Source organism: Lampetra fluviatilis, chromosome 34 (assembly GCF_964198595.1).
Source record: "Lampetra fluviatilis chromosome 34, kcLamFluv1.1, whole genome shotgun sequence".
NCBI classification, from domain to species: domain Eukaryota; kingdom Metazoa; phylum Chordata; class Hyperoartia; order Petromyzontiformes; family Petromyzontidae; genus Lampetra; species Lampetra fluviatilis.
Genome location: NC_136308.1, coordinates 1,363,024 through 1,384,037, shown reverse-complemented (window position 1 = coordinate 1,384,037; position 21,014 = coordinate 1,363,024). Strand labels below are relative to the sequence as shown.

At 46.5% G+C, this 21,014-nt stretch overlaps 1 protein-coding gene across 1 annotated transcript in view; it reads left to right on the top strand.

Annotated features, from left to right (window-relative positions):
* The window catches only part of LOC144944273 (forkhead box protein P1-like), a 345,410-nt gene that overhangs the window by 268,143 nt on the left and 56,253 nt on the right, over positions 1 to 21,014 (top strand). Inside the window, exons 12-13 of the mRNA XM_078872291.1 lie at positions 729 to 812; positions 19,628 to 19,838. Coding sequence (XP_078728417.1) covers positions 729 to 812; positions 19,628 to 19,838 — 295 coding nt within the window. The remainder of the gene's footprint in view (positions 1 to 728; positions 813 to 19,627; positions 19,839 to 21,014) is intronic.

Below are 21,014 nucleotides of genomic sequence, written 5' to 3'. Positions count from 1 at the left end.
TTGTTTCCCAAAAATAATTCAGCGGAATTTCGCCGTAAGCCCTGGAATATTTCAAGACTGACATTTTGCTGGGGACAGTTAATATTGCGGGCATAATCTAATAAAGGCACTCCCCAGGAATGACATGGCATGCTAAGCAAAAGCATATGATACACTTTAGCTCCCTGAAATATGCAATATATGCAGGGCATTTATAACTCGGAAATATTTCACATCAAAAAAATCGTGATGGCCTGGTGGCAGCAGTTAAAGGAACAACTTTGAATAAAAGAGACAAAAAATCCGTGTTCCTTTGGAGTGCTCACGGAAACAAATCCTTTACGCCATCCCCAGGGCTCGAGTTTGGTTCCTAAAAGCTTCGCTATTGGTAACGTGCACGCAATTTTTCCCCTTCATATTTAACATTTTGCTGACCTAAAAAAAATGCGACCAGAAAAATAATGCGGCGCAATTTGTATCTGTAACCTTTGCTAAAACACACAGCAGCCTTTGTCAGGTTGATGCAAGCCTGCCTTTCTTGAAGAAAGGCGCTATGAATAAGCAATAGCTTTCTGTAAGTAACTGTTTGTTAAAATATTTATCAGATCTGCCTTACTGGGCTTTAAAATTGCATGACGAGATGATGTTATTTGGAGCCGTACGCTATTTAGGAAAGGGGGCCTTTCAGTTTGATTTGCGTGCGCGGTGGCTGATGGCTGACGGCTGTGTTGTGCGTTGGCCCCCCGCAGCTGGAGAAGGAGCGAGAGAGGCTGCAGGCCATGATGGCCCACCTTCACATGCGCCCCTCAGAGCCCAGGACTCCCCTGCAGCCTGTGAGTAGCACGTCGGTCAGAGGCGAGCGCTTCTCTTGAGCCAGGCCGGCGCACTCGCGCGTCGACAGACAGCCGGCCTATAAAAAATTGTCGGGCGTCACGATCGTCGTCGTCATCATCATACCCCCAATTAGGACGGTTGGCTTCGTAAGGTGCGAAAGAGGTTCAACGTACATCATCACCGTCGTGGTGACTGTCGTAATCATCATCGCCGTCGTCCTCATTGTCAGTTTTCCTGCTGCTAATCGTCTTGGTCATTGTGGTGTCACGGAGTGGTATGGAGATCAGTGTCATGGTCATGATCGGCGCTGTCGAGTATTACGGTGGGTGTCGTCATTGTGATGTGATGAAGTCATCACTAGATTAGTGTAATCAATCGCATCGTCGTTGTGAAGTATTGTGGAAATTATCATAATTAATCCTTGTGAGCATCAACATAAAGCCTTGTGATCGTCATAATTATGAACAAGATGTTCATTATTACCGTCGTGATTGTCAGATTGATCATCGTTATTTATCATCGACAGCATGTTGGTCATCATCAGCAAGCCATGAGATCATATTCACCAATTACTAAAATCGTTCCTACCCAATTGTGATTGTTACCATTATTGTACTCATGGCATTACTGCTCAATTAAATAACCGTGCATAGTAGAATAGTCTAAGACATTATACCGATGTGTTGTTTTAAGTCAATTTAACATCGTAATTATTTCATAAGTGAATAAATTCATGGCAAATGTAACTCAACGTGATGCTGGGTAATCAAAGGATTTTGTTGCGTTCTTAGAAATGTGTTACCTCTGGACATTCTCATACAACACAAATAAATGATAACGATCTACATTGACCAACTCATGTCTTGGTCCCATAACGTTCCAACGGTCATCCTGGATACCACGTACCAGAGGTGGGACAAAGTCATTGTTATGCAAGTCCAAGTCGAGTCGCAAGTCATCAAATTCATGACTCGAGTCTGACTCGAGTCCAAGTCACATGACTCGAGTCCACACCTCTGCCACGTACCCCACGTTTGTCAAAGGGAATTAATTTCTACAGGAAGAAAAACCTAACACACTTGACCCTCATTCGACAAACTCGTAGAAACTGATGTAATCAGCATATTTACACGAGGCATTATGTGCCCAACATTTTAAACATATTCTTACAATTTGCACGTGCGTGTGTAGATATTTGCATCTGTCCCCACACAATCACACACATACATCGCAATCAACGTGAAACTCTTGAACAACACACGTATAGTACAGACACCTATATTAGGTGTGAATGTACTTGTGCGTGAATATTTTCACGAAAATAATTCAATTTCCACCGACACGCCGCTGGGAAATCTTCATACTTCACCGATATTATTATTGTTGTTGTGTAGCTTTTAACAGAGAGTAGTTTAAAACGTTTGTTTTGTGGCTTCTGTGCATTGGAGATGGCTTCAGAACCCACGAAACACGACGCCGGTGCTTGCGACGTGAAGTGGCGTTACAGAATTGTGATAATCCACTCCAGTAGGTGGCTGTGCGTGGCTCGGGGAGTCTTGTGACACTGGACCAATACAACCGGTGATGGTTCTTTTGAGTTCCGTGATTAAAATCCGCGTCTTCTAGTGGAGCGGGTTGATGGTCTCAGCCCGGTCAATGGTGATTGCACAAAACAACATTGAAAAAAAAAACTCGTATTAAATTTGGTCTATCACTTACCTTGGCAAAATGCAATATTTGAGGATTAAAATGATCAATTTCACTGCCATGCAGTGGCCTGCCCTTGTTAAATATGGCATTCGTATAAACAACACAGACAAGTGTTATATTATTTCACAAGTCGAAATTTACTTGAAATTACAACTGAAACTTGACTTAAGAATGAAACTTAATCATTAACGTCGACGTCACAGGAAACAGCACTTTGTGTAATTTGCTAAATAAAAAGGTCTACAGCTGTCGTGGAAATTGAACCGTCAATGGAGTGCCAACCCGTTTAATGCTGAAGCTTCTGACCACGAGGCTACAACCAGCAGGACCTCTAGGAAAGCCATTCGCGCGCTCCTTACATTTATTTCACAGTTTCCCGTAGAGCCGAAACGGACTGTTGGGGCGAGTGCTGTAAGCGAGCACCTATGAAGGCCGTCACGGCACACGTGGGGGTGGGTGGCCAGCACCGCACCTGGCAGCTTTTGTCTCCCAAGCGGTGATGTTCACACACCGCACCAGATATTCATTTGAGGCTGAGTTGACCTATGACAGGCACAGGACCGGTTATGAATATCATCGTTGGTGTTTGCCGCGAGCCGGAATCGAACTCGGGTTATCGGGTTCGTAGCGCAGCACGCTCACCGCTGCACTATCACTCCCCCGAATAACGACACGCACACACACACAAACAACACTTTCAGCAACATGATTCAGACTGTCTCCATTCTAATTGTTGGCTGCAGCTTATTCTCTTCACTGAACTAATGGGTAGTGCGTTTATTTAATTTAACCGATGACCGTTCTTAGTGGCGATTTAATGGATATTTTTTAAAGGCTCCCTCCAGGAAAGTGCATTATGTTATCCGTCGTAAACACTTTTCATGACCATAAATGTTATATATTTGATGTTCATGTCTTGTATCATTGACAGGAATAATTTATTACAGTGGGAAAAATGCAGATTTCCAACAGAAGCATTTATCACTATAAACATCACTTTAAATCATAGTCGAATAAACAGTGCAGTGTTGTCTTGTTTGTGTGTGCCTGTATGGGAGTGTGTGTGTGTATGTGGGGAGCGGTAGTGTAACAGTTAGCACGCTGCGCTATAAACCCGGCGACCCGAGTTTGATTCCAACTCACGGACAACCCCAGTGACAATTATCTGAACCGGTCCTGGGCCTTCCCTAGGTCGACTCAGCTTCAAATGAATACTTGGTGCGGTGTGTAACAATTAAAAGCAGCAATCAAACGAGGCGCCCCACCGGCCTTAATAGGTGTTCGCTAACAGCACTTGCGCAACAGTCTGTTGGAAGCTGTATGGGGGTTCTGTGTGGAGTGATGGTGCATTGGTCTGTGGAATGTCCTACAATGCAATTATCTTGGGTTCCATTCCTGACGAAGGATATTATCAGTGGCGTGGTGATATCTGACCCTGTCCTGGGCATCTCCCAAGTTGAGTCCACTACAACATGGATACCTGGTGCAAGGTGTAAACAACAGCACGAGAGAGACAAAGGTGGTCATGGTACTGGCCTCATGCTGGCCTTATTTAAGTCTTGCTAACGGTACATCCACTTGTGGTCTTTAAGGCCAAATGGTATATGTGTCTGTGTGCGGTGTATTTTTTTACTCATAATACGAGTATCCGAAAGGAGTTTCACGACAGATGTTTGGCCATTTCTTATGTTTGAGTATCTTTGCTTGCTCTGGGATGGATATGAAGTTCCGAGGGAAACCCCAGACACGTGAAGGAATAACACTTAAACTTCGCACAGATAGCTTCGGCAACCTTTCTTCACGTTTGTCCTCCTATATGAACGACCCTGGTATCTCATGAAGATGATGATGGAATTCCCCAGTGATCCACGAACCTTGCCTGCAAATCACTGCTTTACAGACGTGCATCATCACCACTCCTGGCCACCAGCCCTTACGATACTGAGAGAGTTTTAATTAGAAAGCAGAACTTTGCGTGTTTTTTATGGATGCATACCGACGTACACTCCCCAAATTAATTACAATTCAGCAAGCAGCATTTCTCTGAGTGTCTGCCACCTTGCTGTTCATCCGTTGCCACTACCGGTGTTACTGTCTCGACAAGACACTCTCATGGTGCAATGTGTAAACAGTAGCACGAGTCACTTCTCTCCTTGTTTCTCTGCTACTGCTACTAAATATTTTTTCCACGTTATTTTCCTCTTCAGGGCGAGTGTAATAGCAATTTGTTATTCGTGCTTGTCCACAACTGCCAACACAGTGTCGCATATTCGTCATGATCTAGGTGATGAAATTGGCATATTTATTTTTCTTCTCAGCCTTGTTTTTTTTTTACACGGCGATTTACCGCGTGCATGTGCTACGTCCTCCAGCTGTCGTGTTTGCTTGTTTAAAAACACACGCACACACACAACGCCACGTGTCACGCGTGCGATGACTCCGCCGCCGCCGAGATTGAATGTGACACTGAACTAAAGTGGCAATAGATTGTGTCTGCCATCGCTCGCACATGTCATCTGTCTGTCTTCACAAGCCTCGGTGGCAATCAGAGCTCTGTTGACTTGTTTGTGTCGCGGAGAAAGTGGGAATCTCCACAGATCTAAACCCTGACCAGAGATGGAATTTGGCTTCATATTTGTTTCATAAGTCGCAGCGAGTGTTGTGTTGTTTTTATACGCGTCTTGCTTTTTTTCCATTCAAACCCGAGCGCAGTTGGCTTTCCACGCTGCCATCCAAAGCACACACACTCGCACCACCTACAATAATAATAGTAAAAATAGTCCTTTTGTGTACTCATCCAGAAAAGCCTCGGCGAATCTCAAGGCTGTTTTTGAAGAGGGCCACACATTTCAACGTGCGGCCAATTATTTGCGTGCAGCTTTGAGATAAAATTGCCGTATTCTCCGGATTATTGGTCCTCGTGAAAGTAAAGACACGCACCACAGACTCGTCCCGTGTGTCACTAAAGTTATACCAAACGTATAAGATGCACCCACACTAATGTATTTGCATTATATGAGAATGAGATAAAAATTGCTCGAAAAGTCTTTACCCATATATGGATAGTGAACAGAAACCTATGTGAGGCACGTTACTCAAGTTAGATCTGTAAATGACAATAAAACCCCATTTTAACCGAATAATAGTGTAGGTCGGAAAACTGTGGACCGGTTTTGTGCGTATTAGGACCCTATTATCAGTCGGTCACGTTGGCTCAACCTATTTGTTTCTGGTGGCACGAGACGAGAGAACCAACAATGAACTTCTCCTTTGAAAACTAAATTCTTGAGAATTACTTTTTGTGTTTAGTTTGCTGTCCGTCCCCCACACCTCCGATTAGCACAGTTGGCTACTTAGGGTGCGAAAGAAGTTCGACATACATACATACATGCATGCTTTTTCAGGGAACGCCGATGGGGTTTTGTTGTTTGCGAAATGCACATAGGTTATGCGATGTTTACACGATCATGCGTGTTGTTTAAAAGCCGTTTCGTCGTAGCAGCAGAGCGCGCCACGTATGGCAAGTGCCGTTCATGGGCACGTGCCAGGCTCGTCCTAAAGCAGGGCGGGTGAAGTGGCGGCGTTGTTGTTCAAGTCGAAATCTGCGATCGAATCTCGAGCGAGATGAAGGCACTGAGTCTGCTGCCCAGATTGGTGGCAAGGAACGCGCTGCGTGTGGTGCTTGGGAGCAGCCTGCTGGGCATGAGACAAATGTGAAGAAGTGGGTTCAGTTGAAAGGCAGAGAAACATGCGGCGTCGTCGAGGATTGATGGTGGTGATGAGCTCCAACTTACTTTGCGATGGGATTTTCAAAACTTGATTTCTGTCATTTACAAAACTACAGAACTTAAGTTCTGTAAATCCCAAACCCATTTGCAGACACAATAAGGTAGTATTTTGCGAGACGGTGTTTGTACAGATTAAAAAAAACAATGATATTTGGAAAGATGTTTATTTTAAAGATGGTATTTTGAAAGACAGTGCATGTTCTAGTTGGTGCCACGCTGGAGAAGCGACAGTGCCAATGCTGCATGGCACACTGTGGACAATGAAACTACAGTGGCATAAAACATGAAAATGATGCCCGATGTATAAGCAATACGAGGTGCAATTAACATTTGACATGAGAGAGGTGGTTGGCCATTGTGAAACCATCGCTGTTAACTATCCCGCCAAAGCTGAATGTGTAATCGCCCAATTTGGCAGTTGCCAATGCAAAATCGTCTTGTATGGTGATGTATGTCTTTATGTGAGAACTGGGTAACCACAATAAATACCGTACGTTGTTCAATCAAGGAATTCATTGAAATGTTAGGAATTTAATCGCTTATCTCTGCTCACCCGTGTTACTGCCGGCCGCCATTTTAAAATAATGCCCAGTGCTGCCCTCTGTGTGAGTCGGGCAGAACATGGAAATAGCAGAATGTGTCCATTTTAGAATAGGTCAAGATATTTGCATAATTAGTGTACATTTTACAAAGTATATCATTTGGTGGTGTGGGTATATATTTTTTTGTTGGGTAGATAAAGGCGCTGCCCTGTCGTGGCTTCTTTCACGCCGCTGCTGGTGTAAATGTAATTTGAAGTAAACTTGCCCAGAGTTTCAACGACCCCATCACGAGATGGGATTCGTCGACTTCTGGATGATTGCAAGTCCAAATGTGCTAATGACTATTACGCCACGGCACCTTCCCAAATATTTATGGGGGACCCTCAAATATTACAAGGCACCCGCAATGGATTTCTCATTTATCTGTTTTTTTGTATCGAATTATTTTCCCACGTACAGCTTCTATATTAGAACGCGACGAAGGTGATTGTCGTGCAGAATGGTAATTTGGTCATCTTCATTTATTGTTTAACAATGACGAATAGAGGCTGTCGCAACTTTTAAGAGAAAGTGAGAATCCCTCAACCATTGCGGCAGGGTAGTTCTAAGTGATTTGTTGGAATTGGTGACAAATCACCACTCTCAACCCTCCCACAGCCGCCCTCTCAAAGCGCTCACACTCACATACACACAAAGACAAAGATCCCCCGTGTAGCCTTTAACAGACCTGTGGGGAAAGTGCCGTTAACGAGCACCTTTGAATGCCGGCACGGCACACGAGGGGGTGGGTGGCCAGCACCGCGCCCGGCCGCCTTTGTCCTCCCAGTGCTGATGTGTACATACCACAACAGGTACTCATTTAAGGTTGAGTTGGTACGCGTATATACACACACACGTGCATGCAGGTGCGCACGCACAGATGTGCATTCCCACTACAGAGTTCTCATGCTTTCCCTCTGCTGTGCTGGGCGCTGAGTTGAATGCACTTTTGTATTTCCACCTTCATCAACCAGAGAATTGATGTGGAGGCAGGGCTGGGGTTTCATCATATGCTGTGTGTGTGTGCAGTGTGTGTGTGCGCGCGTGTCTTTGTCTTTGGAGCGGTGGCACAGTGGTTAGCACAGTGCGATATGAACATGGCCACCTGCGTTCGAGTCCAGTGCACGACTAACAACAGCAAATATTTGAACCAGCCCTCGGCCTCCAGTTTTTCAGTTTTCAGTTTCATTTATTTGGTATAGCCCTGTGAGCCATTCGGCTCTTGAATCGGGTGCAACCGCAACAAACAAAAAACAAAAACATGAACAAGAAAACATCTTAAAGTGACTATGTGCAAACAGAAAATCCAAGAAAGACAGCAAAATATTGCAGAAAAAGCACCGTACACCAACGCTGTGTGCAAAAATCCCAGTGGGATGCAAGTCGAACAACAACAACCACAAGACAACTTAGATTAAAGCCATCAGTCTAACTCCGTACTATAACAAACAAACATGGCCAAAAAAAAACTTTTCGAAATCACCAAAATAAAGCCACAAAAGCAATGTAACAGTGATCATAGGAACTGTGATCGAATTTTCACAATAAACGACGTAAACAACATGTACCACCAAACCCTGCAGCCATAGTTGGCTGCATGAGTCACTCCACAACAGCAGGAACATCAGACTGAGTATCAAAAAATGTTAATGCACCTTTAAGATCAGCACACTAAATCAAAACACAGATCATACTTTGCAGCGGTCATCCGGAGCAAAACATTTTATTTTAGGCCACTGAATAGCAGTGGCAGCTAGAGGTGTACAATTCTTCTAGAGCAGTTTTGAGTGAAGATCTCATAGGTAGTGATAAAAGTTTGCAGTTTATTGGCAATAGCATTCCAGACCCTGGGGGCATCAATAGCAAAGGCCCTTCCTCCAGTATTTGTACGGCAATAGGGAATGTGAAGCTGGTAAATGAGCGAAGACCTTAGGTCAAATTTGTTATTTGATAAAGAGAGTAGATCCAGCAGGTAATCTGCGTTTTTTTTGTAAGTACATCGTGAATAAATAAGACCTGTTGCACAAGCCGTCGAACATTAAGAGATGTTAAGTTTGACCCAATGTAGAGATCACAGTGGTGAGTCCTATATGGGCAGTTCAATGCAAATCTTAAGGCCGAGTGATACATTGAGTCAAGCTTCTTCAGTACAGTACTGGGGGCTGATGTATACGCGATGTCACAGTAATCAAGTAGAGGCAGTACGGTAGCTTTTATCAATTCCAAGCGGAACATAGGGGGGAATCAGTGCTTGTGTCGTTACAGAAAACCAATTTATATGTTTGTCTTTTTACCAATATAATCAATGTGAACTTCAAAATTCAGTTTTGAATCCAGGATGACCCCAAGATACTTATAGATCTTGACTTGCTCTATTTGATAATTATTTAAGGAATGTAATTGGGGAAAAATAACTTCCTGCTTTAGTCCTGGTGCGAGGCATAGCACCTTGGTTTTGGAGGTATTCAGGACTAGTTTAAGAGCAACTAGCTGATGTTGTAGTTTGTTGAAATCACCCTGGAGCTTAGCAATCACGTCATCCGGAGAGCGGCCAGCAGTAATCAGTATCGTGTCATCTGCAAAAAGATTTACCCTGGAATGATCCAGGTCAGTGCCCAAGTCATTGACATAAAGAGAGAACAAGAGGGGGCTGAGGATAGAACCATGTGGAACCTCTTTTGTTATCTTAACACAGTTTGACCTCCAACCATCTGTGAATACAGTTTGGGTGCGAGAAAAGAGGTAATTTTTTAACCATTTTACTGCGTTTTCGGAAAAACCGAGGCAACTTAATTTACTAAGCAGGGTGTTGTGGTCGACTGTATAAAAAGCTTTGGACAAGTCAAGAAAAAGACAGGCACAGTACTGCTTATTATCAAGGCTACTGTAAATGTGATTCAAAGAGTCTAATGCAGCAGATGTGGTGCTGTATTTTTTCGGAACCCAGATTGTTTTAGATGTAATAGATTTTTGGCAGACAGGAAACTGCTAATTTGGTAGTTCAATAATTTTTCAAAAAAATTCATCAACGGGGACAAAATTGAGATAGGTCGGTAGTTATTTGGATCATCTTTAGGGCCCCCTTTGTGAAGTGGACGAACATAGGAATGTTTCCATTCTAGAGGAATTGATGCTTCTTTGATGGACAGGTTGAAAATATGGGCTATAGGTTTGTATATTAGGTGACCAACAGTTAGTAGAGCAAAGACGGGAATACTATCTGCTCTGGTAAAGGAGGACCCTTTGAGGTAGGACAGTTGTTTCAGAACATTACTTTCGTGGATTGGCTAGAAACTAAATGTTTGGACAGGGGTGTAGGAATTTTGCATGAGCAGGGGTGACTCCCAATACATTATCAAAAAGGTTACCAGCTTCAGAAAAATGAAGGTTAAAATTGTCAACTATTTTTTGGGGATCTGAAAAATATTCCCCATTTCGGTTAAGCTCAATGGGCAGATTATCTGTTTTGGATGCCTTTTCGATACATTTGATTGTTTTCCAGAAAATCCTGGCATTTCCATGTGATTCCAGGAGAGTGACGCATCTATTCCTTAAAATCCTGTATTCGAGCCAGTCATTGACCAAATTACTTTTTTGAGCACATGCCCAAGCCTTGTCACTAGTTTTCATGAACTTAGTAATCAAAGGATCAAACCATGGTGGGCGGTTGCCTTTAGTTTGAAATCTAACCAATGGAGCATGTTTGTTAAGAATTTGGAGAAACGTGTACCTGAAAGTCTCCCAAGCCGTAGTCAGGTTGGGGATATCACAGACCTTGTCAATATCCGAGTGAAGCACATCATTAGTAAATGCCTGAGTGCTGAAGTGTCTCATTGAGTACGTCTCAACCAATTTAGGGGGGGCTTTGGGTCTGGCTGATGATCTCACCCCAAAAATGAAGGAGTGATCACTAAGGTTATTACCCAGAACACCAGTCACTGTGAAATTGTGAGGGGCATTTGTCAAATATCGCCACGAGGGAGAGGCAGGCAGCCTGGCGTGGTGCTGGGCACCCACACCTTGCTCCAACAGACTTTTGGAAAGCTATAAGGAGGGTCTTTGTCTATGAGCAGCACCTATGAGGGCGGTGGGTAAGCAGGACCAAGCCAGGCCACCTTTGTCTCCACACTACTGATGGTTATGCACCAGGTACTCATTTGAGGCTGAGTCGACCCAGGGGAGGCCTAGGTCCACTTCATATATTCGTTGGCCATGAGCAGAAATGGAACTTGGGTTGCAGGCCCTGTAACGCACTGCGCTGCCCACTACACTACCACTCCAGTGGGTGAACTGACACACGCATGCTTACACATGAACAGGGAACTATGGTCTGCCTTGACTATTTGCAGGTGAAACTAAATTGCATCACAGGTTACATGTTTGTTTATTTGATGTCTTAATTTATTTTCCATCAAATGACCAATGAGGTTAATGTGCACAGGTGTAAGTAACAATACAATTCGACACGAGTGATGATAATTAGATGTCACTGTCAGTGGCGTGAATGCACAACTAAACTCGTCCATGCCTGTGTGGTGTTGTGTTTTTACCACACGGCCATTATATAGCGAACGCACTGTTATGAAAAAGCAGCCGATTAAATAAAAACACCCTCCTAATGGCACGACAGAGTAAATTATAAAACATTCTGGAACTGTCTGGGTAAGAATCTTCAGGTTAAAGACTTGCTAAGAAATATTCTCTTATAATTGTGTTTATCGCAGCTGTTCTAACACACAAGACTCCCACTAACAAGGTAATGAAGTGCTTGTAACAGGAGGGGGTACAGCAAGTAGTTTGCCCTTTTATCTGTGCGCCGTTGGAGTGTCATATTGCTAGAATTCATGAACAGGGGCCTTGGTTTCAAGAAAGGCGCCTTTAAATGAATACAGTTTGATTGATTGACTTGTGTTGCTTCACAAGTGTACCCTCAATTTTCTGAAAAATGCAAAAAAAAATCATGAATAAATGCATTATAAATGCATTCCAAGCAGGACTCTTAAAAATTAGTATTGAGGCCCATTTCAAAAAAATTATGGACTCTTGAATATAATCCGTCCATGTGGCTCTGTGGCATTTCACAATTAAAATATCAATTACAGTCGGAGGTTGACTGAGGCCATCATGCCCTGAGGTGCCAATAAAATAAGTACCGTCCTCCCTTGTAGGGAATCAAACAGCTGGCCGTGCTATCGAGACATCGGCTCCTGCCAAAGGAATGTGGAATGTCCGCCACTGTGCTACGAACCACCCAAGTTGGCTTCAGCGTACAGGGACACTTTATTATTATTATTATAGTTTCTCAAAAATGCTAGCCTCGAGTAATTACAGAACAACTAAAATGCCTTCAGCATGTAATAGCCATTTTGTTCAATTGTAAATTAAAGAGGTGCTGCCATTTATGTATTTCCTAAACCGCCTTTAGAAGCGCCCCTACCCAGACAAACGGCCACCCCCCGCCTTTCGCCAGGACTGTAATCTGATTACAGAAAGCAGTTTTGAAATGACTTTTTTAGTGGGCAATATAGGGCAGAAAAATTCGAACATAATTGATGCTATACTCCTGATTTATGTCCTCATATTCAAAGGCTCTAAGCTGAGACAGCCTTGCATTTGATGAATATTAATAGTGGGAATTTATTACCAAGGTGAAATGAGCTCTGAAGATCCATCAATGTACCCTTAGCACTATCACTATATGAACACATGGCATGGCTGCAACCCGAGTTATATTATGCCATTAACTGGAGGCACAGTACTTCATTAAACCTTACCTTGTGGCCATGCCACGGCTGGATAAGAATCATTATTAAATCTACAGATTTAGAATAATGGTGTTCTTCGCTCAAAACCGGCTGCATGGAATTTACCAAAGGAAAGGGCCCCGCTCGAAAAAAGTGAAAACACACTCACTTTTCACAAGTTTGATCTCCGTGGTTTCGGAAAAGTAAAACAACTAAAAAAAGTAGTTACTTTTCATCATTTAAAGCATTTCACGTTTTGATGGCGTGAACAGCGAATAAAAGAGCCTTTCATTCTTTATTTAAATACACTTTATGGGTACACCTTTTTTCCGGGGGTGGGCGAGGAGAGAGAGACAGAATGAAATCTGAATCACGGTAATGGCGAGGTTCAGCCCCGAGCGAGCTGGAAGCTTTCCGCCGCTAATTACGAGAACGTGGCCGCACCTCGAATCGCGGGCGGGCGATTTCCTCCAACCGGAACCGTGTCAAGGGGCGCTTCCAACCCCCGCCTGAGGTAACGTCTGCATTTCACGTGGGTGGGTGGGGGAGGGGGGGTGTGAGGGGGGACAACGTTACGGGGACCAACCCTCTCGCAGGGATGATGGAGAGCAGGGGACCGCGCTGAAACTCTCGTGGGTGATTGTGGATAACCGTAAACTATAACAAAACAACTATAAACACTTTTTCATTACCAGGTAAGGCCCACTGAGCTGTGTAGCTCTTTTTCAGAAGCGACTTGGCCACAAATGGTAGCTCAACGAAGTGGCTTATCACGTAGACATTTCTAGCAGCCGAATATTCAAAACGCGTGACGTTGATTCTAAATGTGGAGGGAAAATCCGGAGGACCCAGAGAAATATCTACACGAACACGGGGAGAGAAACACGCAGACTCCAAATATACATAGGGTCGGGATCGAACCCACGCTCTCCTGTATACCAGGCAATGTCATTAACATTTCCTAGCCACCGTGGCGCCCATGCCTGGAGTGATAGTCTCCAGCCCAACCCGTGTCTCCGTGTGCCCCATTCAAAGGTTGCGATTGCTGGATTCGTGCTCGGGTTGTCGCAGGTGTTTAAATTCACGATCGCCGTCGTTATCACCGCCGTCTTCACTGTCGTCTCTCTTGCCACATTCTTTGTTGTTGCAAAGGAAATATTTCGTTCCGCTTTTTCAACAATCAGTCGCTTTAAATGATCGGTTGAAATGTAAAAAAAATTGGGACAGATAAAAATCCTATCCGCCTATCGTCATCATGATAATAAAAAAAATCTAGATTGAAGAATTCATTTCTTTAGAACTGCTTTTTGCGTTTAGTTTGTTGTCCTTCCAACGCACCTCCGATTAGCACCGTTGGCTACGTACGGTGTGCGAAATAAATGCAACGTGCACACATTAAGCAAGGTAATTGCCGGCATCATCATCGTCATCGTGAATCATCGCCATCGTATTCATCCATCAGGCAATGCCGGCCGCTGTGCCGCGCAGAACAAAGCCACTCAAGAACTCGAGCAAATATCACAGCCGCCCTTTTTTTGTTTTGAGTCCACAATTATCTCGCTACTCTGCATCGCTCGCTGTTTCAGACCCCCCCTCCAAATAAATAAAAAAAAACGCCAGTTCATTTATTTATATTTTGTCAGCTGAACGATCCTTATCTAATGTCTGCTGAGAGGTCGGACAATAATACCTCGATGGATTTTCGGCGCTGATAATTTGATAACGACGCGCGCGGCTCCCGCGTGATGAACGCCACGGTGGCGGCCCAGAGGGCCCAGAGGGTGCGCATTTGGGATCCCGAAGCCAAGGGGGGTAATGGAGTGCGGGAAGGGGAGGTGGCGGGGGGAGGTGTTGGGAGGAGAGTGGGGTTACGCCACCGAGAGTTGGAGGGGGGGGGCCGTGGTGAGTGGGGGGCACGGAGAGGGGAGGAAGCTGGATGGTGTCGAACGGTTCAAACCCATTTTCACACTCGGAGCATTCATAGCCCGCTGCCGCTTCTCGGCAAAATTAACAGCGCAGGTTACTGACGTGAGACAGTATAATAGCAATACGCTCGGCATGCGCCTAACTGGAAATTAAGCCTGGCAGCATGGGTCAGCTAGCTCCATGTCGTTCTGTCTGTCTGCGTTTTTTTTCTCTCTCTCCTCTCTCTCTCTCTCGCTCGCACACATTTTCTCTCCCTCCCTCTTTTCTCCGAGCCTCTCTTTTCCTCCACAGCTGCATTCTGTCATGATTTTATAATTAATGCAATTCCTCGGCGAGTGCGCGCGTGTTATTATCCATCATTTGAAATTAATGACGGGGTAAAGGTCGCCGTCAAATTTTTCCAGTCGGCTGAAGCCTCGCAGCTGCAAAGACGTTCCTTATCGTGCAAAAATGCGGCCAGATTTGCCATCGTGTTTCTGTTTAACGCAGCTCTCAAAATGGTTTTAATTTTCCAACGTGTGTGTACGGTTATATACCGCGTCGCGCAGACTGAACGGCGATGATGAGACTCGCCATCGTGCATTTACCTCCCAATCACCCCCCACCACAACGGCGGCGTGTAGCTCGTGGTGGGGTACAGTGTGGGTGAGCCCTGTGTCTATTGCCCTGTCTGGTTTGTGTCAAGGGTACGCTAAATGCCCCCTCCCCACCCTCTTGAAAGAGAGAGGGCCCTCCAGGGTCCTAATGGTCTGGGATGCTGTGTGCCGGATTGACCTTAGCATTTATATCTCTGTACGTACGAACGAAGACAATGGTCACCCATATAGCTTCAACAGACTGTTGGGGCAAGTGCTGTTAGCAAGCACCTATTAAAGCCGGCACAGCACACGAGCGGGTAGGTGGCCAGTACCACGCCAGGCCGCCTTTGTATCTCTAATGGTGATGTTTACACACCATACCAGGTACTCATTTGAGGCTGAGTTTACCTAGGGGAGGCCCAGGACCGGTTCAGATAATCGCTGTTACTGTTGTTGACCGTGAGCGGGAATCGAACCCGGATCGCTGGGTTGGTTGCGCAGTGCGCTCACCGCTGCACGACCGCTAACCGCAGCAACACATACGAACAACACAAATGTATACCAGCAATAATCCATGCGTTACAGCGTGGGGAAAAGGTCAGTTACAATAGAAAGCAATGAATTACCCAAGAATAAATGGTAATCTGCTTATTTATTTAAACTTGCCAAGCCTTAATCTTTGTTGTAATCTTTTAAGTAACCGTTTAAGTTGCATTCTCAAATAAGAATTTCAATTTCTCAAAGGTCTGAGTCAGTAAACCGAATTCATTGTTCTGCAACCTTTTGATGGCCAGGCCCCGGGTTGCAATGAGAGTAGTTTGTCAATGTTTGCTCATTTCTATTGGAGTGAGAGTTTGACAACACATGGTAAAGAGCCCATGTGGACATGCTCTGTGCTGTGATTAAATCGTTCGGTACAATCACGATATAGAAGGGACCTAAAACATGAAAAAAGGGTTTGCTACCAAAACGGCTGCACATCTCAGCCGGCAGTAGAGATTCCACATTGCTATGACAGGGTTGAGTCGTCCTATTATGGCTGCAACGATGCACCTCCAATTGTTGAGCTCACAGCTACACGCATCAAATGATTTTCATCTTTTCTCTACATTTTAATTACTTCTGATTGCACGCACGTGATCCTCTGCAGTCAGCTGAGGCCGCACCGTCCACCGCATTGTTTTCAAACGAGGTGAATATTCAATTCCTAAAGAAGCTCCCAGCCAGCGCGCGGTGAGAAACGTCGGACACCGTGCCTAAGTTACTCGACACGGTGACACATCGCAGAGAGCCACGCGGACCCTACCGCGAAAACCCACGCGGTCCTAGAATCCATCCCTGGCAAGCTCGTCTGCACGTTTGTTGAACTTCTTTCGCGCCGTACGTAGCCGACCGCGCTAATCGGAGGCGCTAGAGGGTGTATTGGGCCTATTCGTCGACTATGCTGGCCAGACTTCTTGAAAGAGGTAGCGACACCGACACTTTGCCTCCACTGCACATGACCTGTCGACTGTGGTGGAACCCCTTTATTCTGCTGGGCATGACACGGGCCGGGCGATATAATAAACTTGTCCAACCATTCCGGTTGCCACCCCGGGAGATGGAATTGAACCGACAGCCTCTGGATGAATAGTCCACGGAGGCTAAACCTTACACCACGGTGGCATGTGCGCGAGACCGCTACGACCGCAGACATTAACGAAGATTCGCCAATGTGCTTTCGTGGACACGCAAAGGCGGACCGCCGGGAAGTCCGTGCATCAATTACATTCGCCGCGTCGAACCCGAGAATAATTAACGGGAGAACAAAACAATGCGCCTCGTGAAAGAACAAACATGTTTGTTCGTGGCGTAACCGACGGCAAAGATTACAACAAAGCCCTCTGCGCTCCCCGGCGTCTGCTCGCGCACGATGATGCATCGGAGCCCCCGGCGCGACGCTGCTGCGCCGCCTGTTGCCCCCACCCCACCTTGACGCGGTACGGCAGGTGCCACGGACTGCAGAGGAGTGCGGTAATTCAATCCCACGACTCGCGAATTTCAGAAGGCACCCGTTCTGCAGGAGGTGCGGGGGGGGGAGGGGGCCCTCTCGTACTCGAACGGGCGGCCAAAGCCGCGCGGCAATTCCGACATTAATTTTTTTTGTCAAATTAACCCCCCCGATACTTGTGGCGTGAGTTCAAATTTCCCGTTTCGTCAAACCCACGCACGGAAGCGGAATGCCTCTTCAGACAATTTTCGGTGAATTGATTACGCCCTCGTGTTTAAGTGCTCGCGATCGCATTTGTTATATTTATTTTCCCGCTCGCAAAGTCCGGCCTCTTGCGACGGACGGCGTCGTAGCCCGCGCGGGCTACGGAGGGAAGCGTCCCCGTGAAACGAATGAGCAACGGGCCCTCATTTCACGCCTTCATGAAGTCGACTGTAGGGTGAAACAGTTAAATAATGCATGTCGCATGCGCAGCCCGCGCCGGGATGCAATCTCTTTGCGAGGCGCAAGTGATCATTAGATTTCCGCCGAGCATCGCTCGTCTAATCAAAGGCCTACCTGTGACAGCCCCTTGTTGGAATTAGCCCTGAGAGCCCGCTGGCTAAGAACCTGTTAGCAACACCACCACTGAGTGGTGTCACCAAAGTCATTCTGGGAACCGTACACATTTTCTATTTATCTTCGTCTAAAACTTGGTTGGTTCCCGGGATTTTGGTCGCTGGCCACGCTTAATTTCCCCGCACGCTTGCGCGCATGTGCGAATGGGTGATTATTGTTTTTGTATGTTTATCCTACTACGTGTGTGTATTGTATCGTCAACGTGCAGTTAGTCGAAAGGCCGCTTGCCTATCGACTAACTGCCGTGCCGGGAGATCGAGCCGGCGATCTCCGGATTGCAAGTCCAGTGCGCTGACCCTGCAACGCATATAAATACATTTTTAAAAAATGGTTTGGTGCCCTTGACGTTATTTTTGTTGAGCTTTCTCAGATCTTTGCGGGTAATAGGTCATGTGCTACGTTCCCAATTGTTTATATTTGTTCACACACACACAGTACATATATAGAGACAATATACATGGACCTCCAGTTAGCCTATACAGCATGGCACCAAGTGCTTTCAGCACTAAGCACCTATTATGTACACATTCACATATGCACTCGCATGCATGCATGCATACACTCAATACACCCTCAAACACACTCACATTCAAAAACAAAGATCCCCTGTATAGCCTTTAACAGGCTGTTAGGACAAGTGCTGTTAGCGAGTACCTATGAAGGCCGGCACGGGCACACTCGGGGGTGGGTGGCCAGCACCTAGCGGAGGCCCCAGGACCAGTTCAAATATTTGCCACTGTTATTGATCGTTAGTGGGAATCGAACTCGGCTCGCCGGGTCCATAACCACTGCACTACTGCTCATTCACAGACTCGCTCAACATATGCACTTTTACACATCCACTCACCCCCAGAATCGATCGGTGAGAGTCCCCGGACAACTTCAGATGCCATGTGGCACGAATGCTTTTCACGGCTGGGAATAGAACCTGGCCACATGCATTTAGCAATTGACTTTATACATCCTTCCTACATCTGGCCCTCTCCAAAAAAAACTCTAAAGGTACATTTTGTACGCATCCAATCAGCCACACGGCCTTCTGAGAGTGATTTTTTTTTCTGAAGCATTGGTTTAGTACGTAGCAGCATACTGTGGACCAGTTTAGACATTTATTGTATCATCATCAGCAGAGTCGAGCCTGCCTTATAAGACAGTTTGGTCATCATCTCCTACACTCGCAGAGCATATGAAGTTGTCAGTAACCTTCCACCTTTGTCTGCCCGGGGATGATGTTCACACACTGAACCACATATCAAGTTATGGGTGAGTCGACTTTAAGAGCCCAGGATCGGTTCTGTGATCATTTTTCGATGATTTCAAATAATCTAAATTAAACAAATATTTTACCAGGTAAGGTCCACTCAGCTATGTAGCTCTTTTCCAGAAGCAACCTGACCACAAATGAAGGCTCAACGAAGTGGCTTATCACGTGGCAATTTCTAGCAGCCAAATTTTCTTTAACGCATGTTTCTGAAAATGGAGGGAAAACTGGAGGATCCGGAGAAAAATCTACTCGACCACGAAGAGAATATGAAAACTTCAAATATACAGGCGTCGGGATCTAATCCAAGACCTCCTGCATAGCAGGCGAGGTAGTTAATATCTCGCCATGCTAGGGGCAGGGATAATGACACGTGCAACTTGTGTGTGACGTCAGTCAATAGAACACAGAACGCAGCGTCACCGCGTCACCTTTACGCGTCTCGACGTCGGCTGCCCGCCACGGCTTGCGCGGTGGAAAAGCGAATGCCGTGCTCCCTGACCCACGCTGGCACGGCTCGGGGGTGTGAGTGGAAAAGAGAGGCACAAGCTCGTGCTCGGGTTTCTCACGCACGCGCGCAACGATGACGCCCCCCGCCTTGCGATGTTTTTGCCGCAGCTGAACCTGGTGTCGAGCGCCACTCTGGCCAAGAGCACCCCCGAGTCTCCGTCCCAGGGCATGCTGCCTCACCCGGCCAGCACCCCGACCGCCACGTCCGTCATCACGGCGCTCCCGCCGGGCCCCCCCATGCTGCACGCGCCCGGCCTGCACGCCATGGGCCCCATTCGCCGGCGCCACTCGGACAAGTACAACCTGCCCGTGTCATCAGGTGAGAGCGCTTCTGTTGCTGCTGCACCACTGATGATTATCCTGCAGATTTTGGTGGTGGTGGTGGTGGTGGTTGCGATCGCAAAGCCAGCAAAGGTTACGACGATCCCCCCCGATGGCGGTAGCCGTGGCACCTGCTTGTGGAAAAATATCTCCGGTCGCCTCTGTAACCCACCCTGTGCCCGGCTCCACCAGAGCTACCCCGGCGCCTCTCCCGCTTTCGTTCCCGAACGCGCGCTAGCGCGGGAGACCCAGACAGGTGTGAACGCGTGAAGGCCTCTTTCCACTCCCCCACCCCACCATCATCACTTGCAAATGAATCCCACCACACTTAACCTCGATACCGCCGGAGCTGTTGGCCCGCCACTCACGCCGCTGCGACGTGCTTGCCGACGGGAGCTCCGTGGAGGGCCGCGATAAAAACGCTCGTCCGTCCGCGGGAGCCAAGAGGGAGAGATATTAAAAGAAAAAGCTGAAGGCAACCATTGGGAGCTGATTTTCTCTGGCATTGACGTAGCATTGTGTTGGAGAGCACCAAATTTCGATGCGCACAAAAGAAAAGATGACTTGTATGTGTGTACATACGCAAACTCTTTTCACTGTGGTTCTCCAACCATTGCACCGCACAACCGGATTGCCGTATGTATGTATGGTGAACTTCTGTCGCGCCGTACGTAGCCACCCAGTTTAATCGGAGGTGCCGGAGAAGGACAAGAAACTAAACGGAAAAATAACTTCTGAAGATTACACAAAGAGGTACGACTCCCTGTTCGTGTCTCCGCTGTGTTCGTGCGTGACTGCGTGTGCGTGCGTGACTGTGTGTGCGTGTACTCCTTGCCCAACTTCGTGCGTGACTGCGTGTGCGTGTGCGATGTCGCACAGCGGCACAGGGCGACCTGAAAGCAACAAACGATGAAGTCCCTCACAGTGGCACCCTGACGCAGCTGGACAATGCATTCTCATCAGAGCTGCGGAAACCTCAAATTCAAACTCCCCCCCCCCCCCCCCCGTTTTGCTTTATAAACGTGTTGGGATTAATGTTGTTACCAAGCACCTATTAATGCCAGCACGACGCGCTTTGGTGGTGGTATAACAAACATCCCTGAGCATACTTCACCGCGCTGGTGGGTGCGGGTTGGCAGAGAGGGCAGTGCAGAAGACACGGTGGATGTTCCTT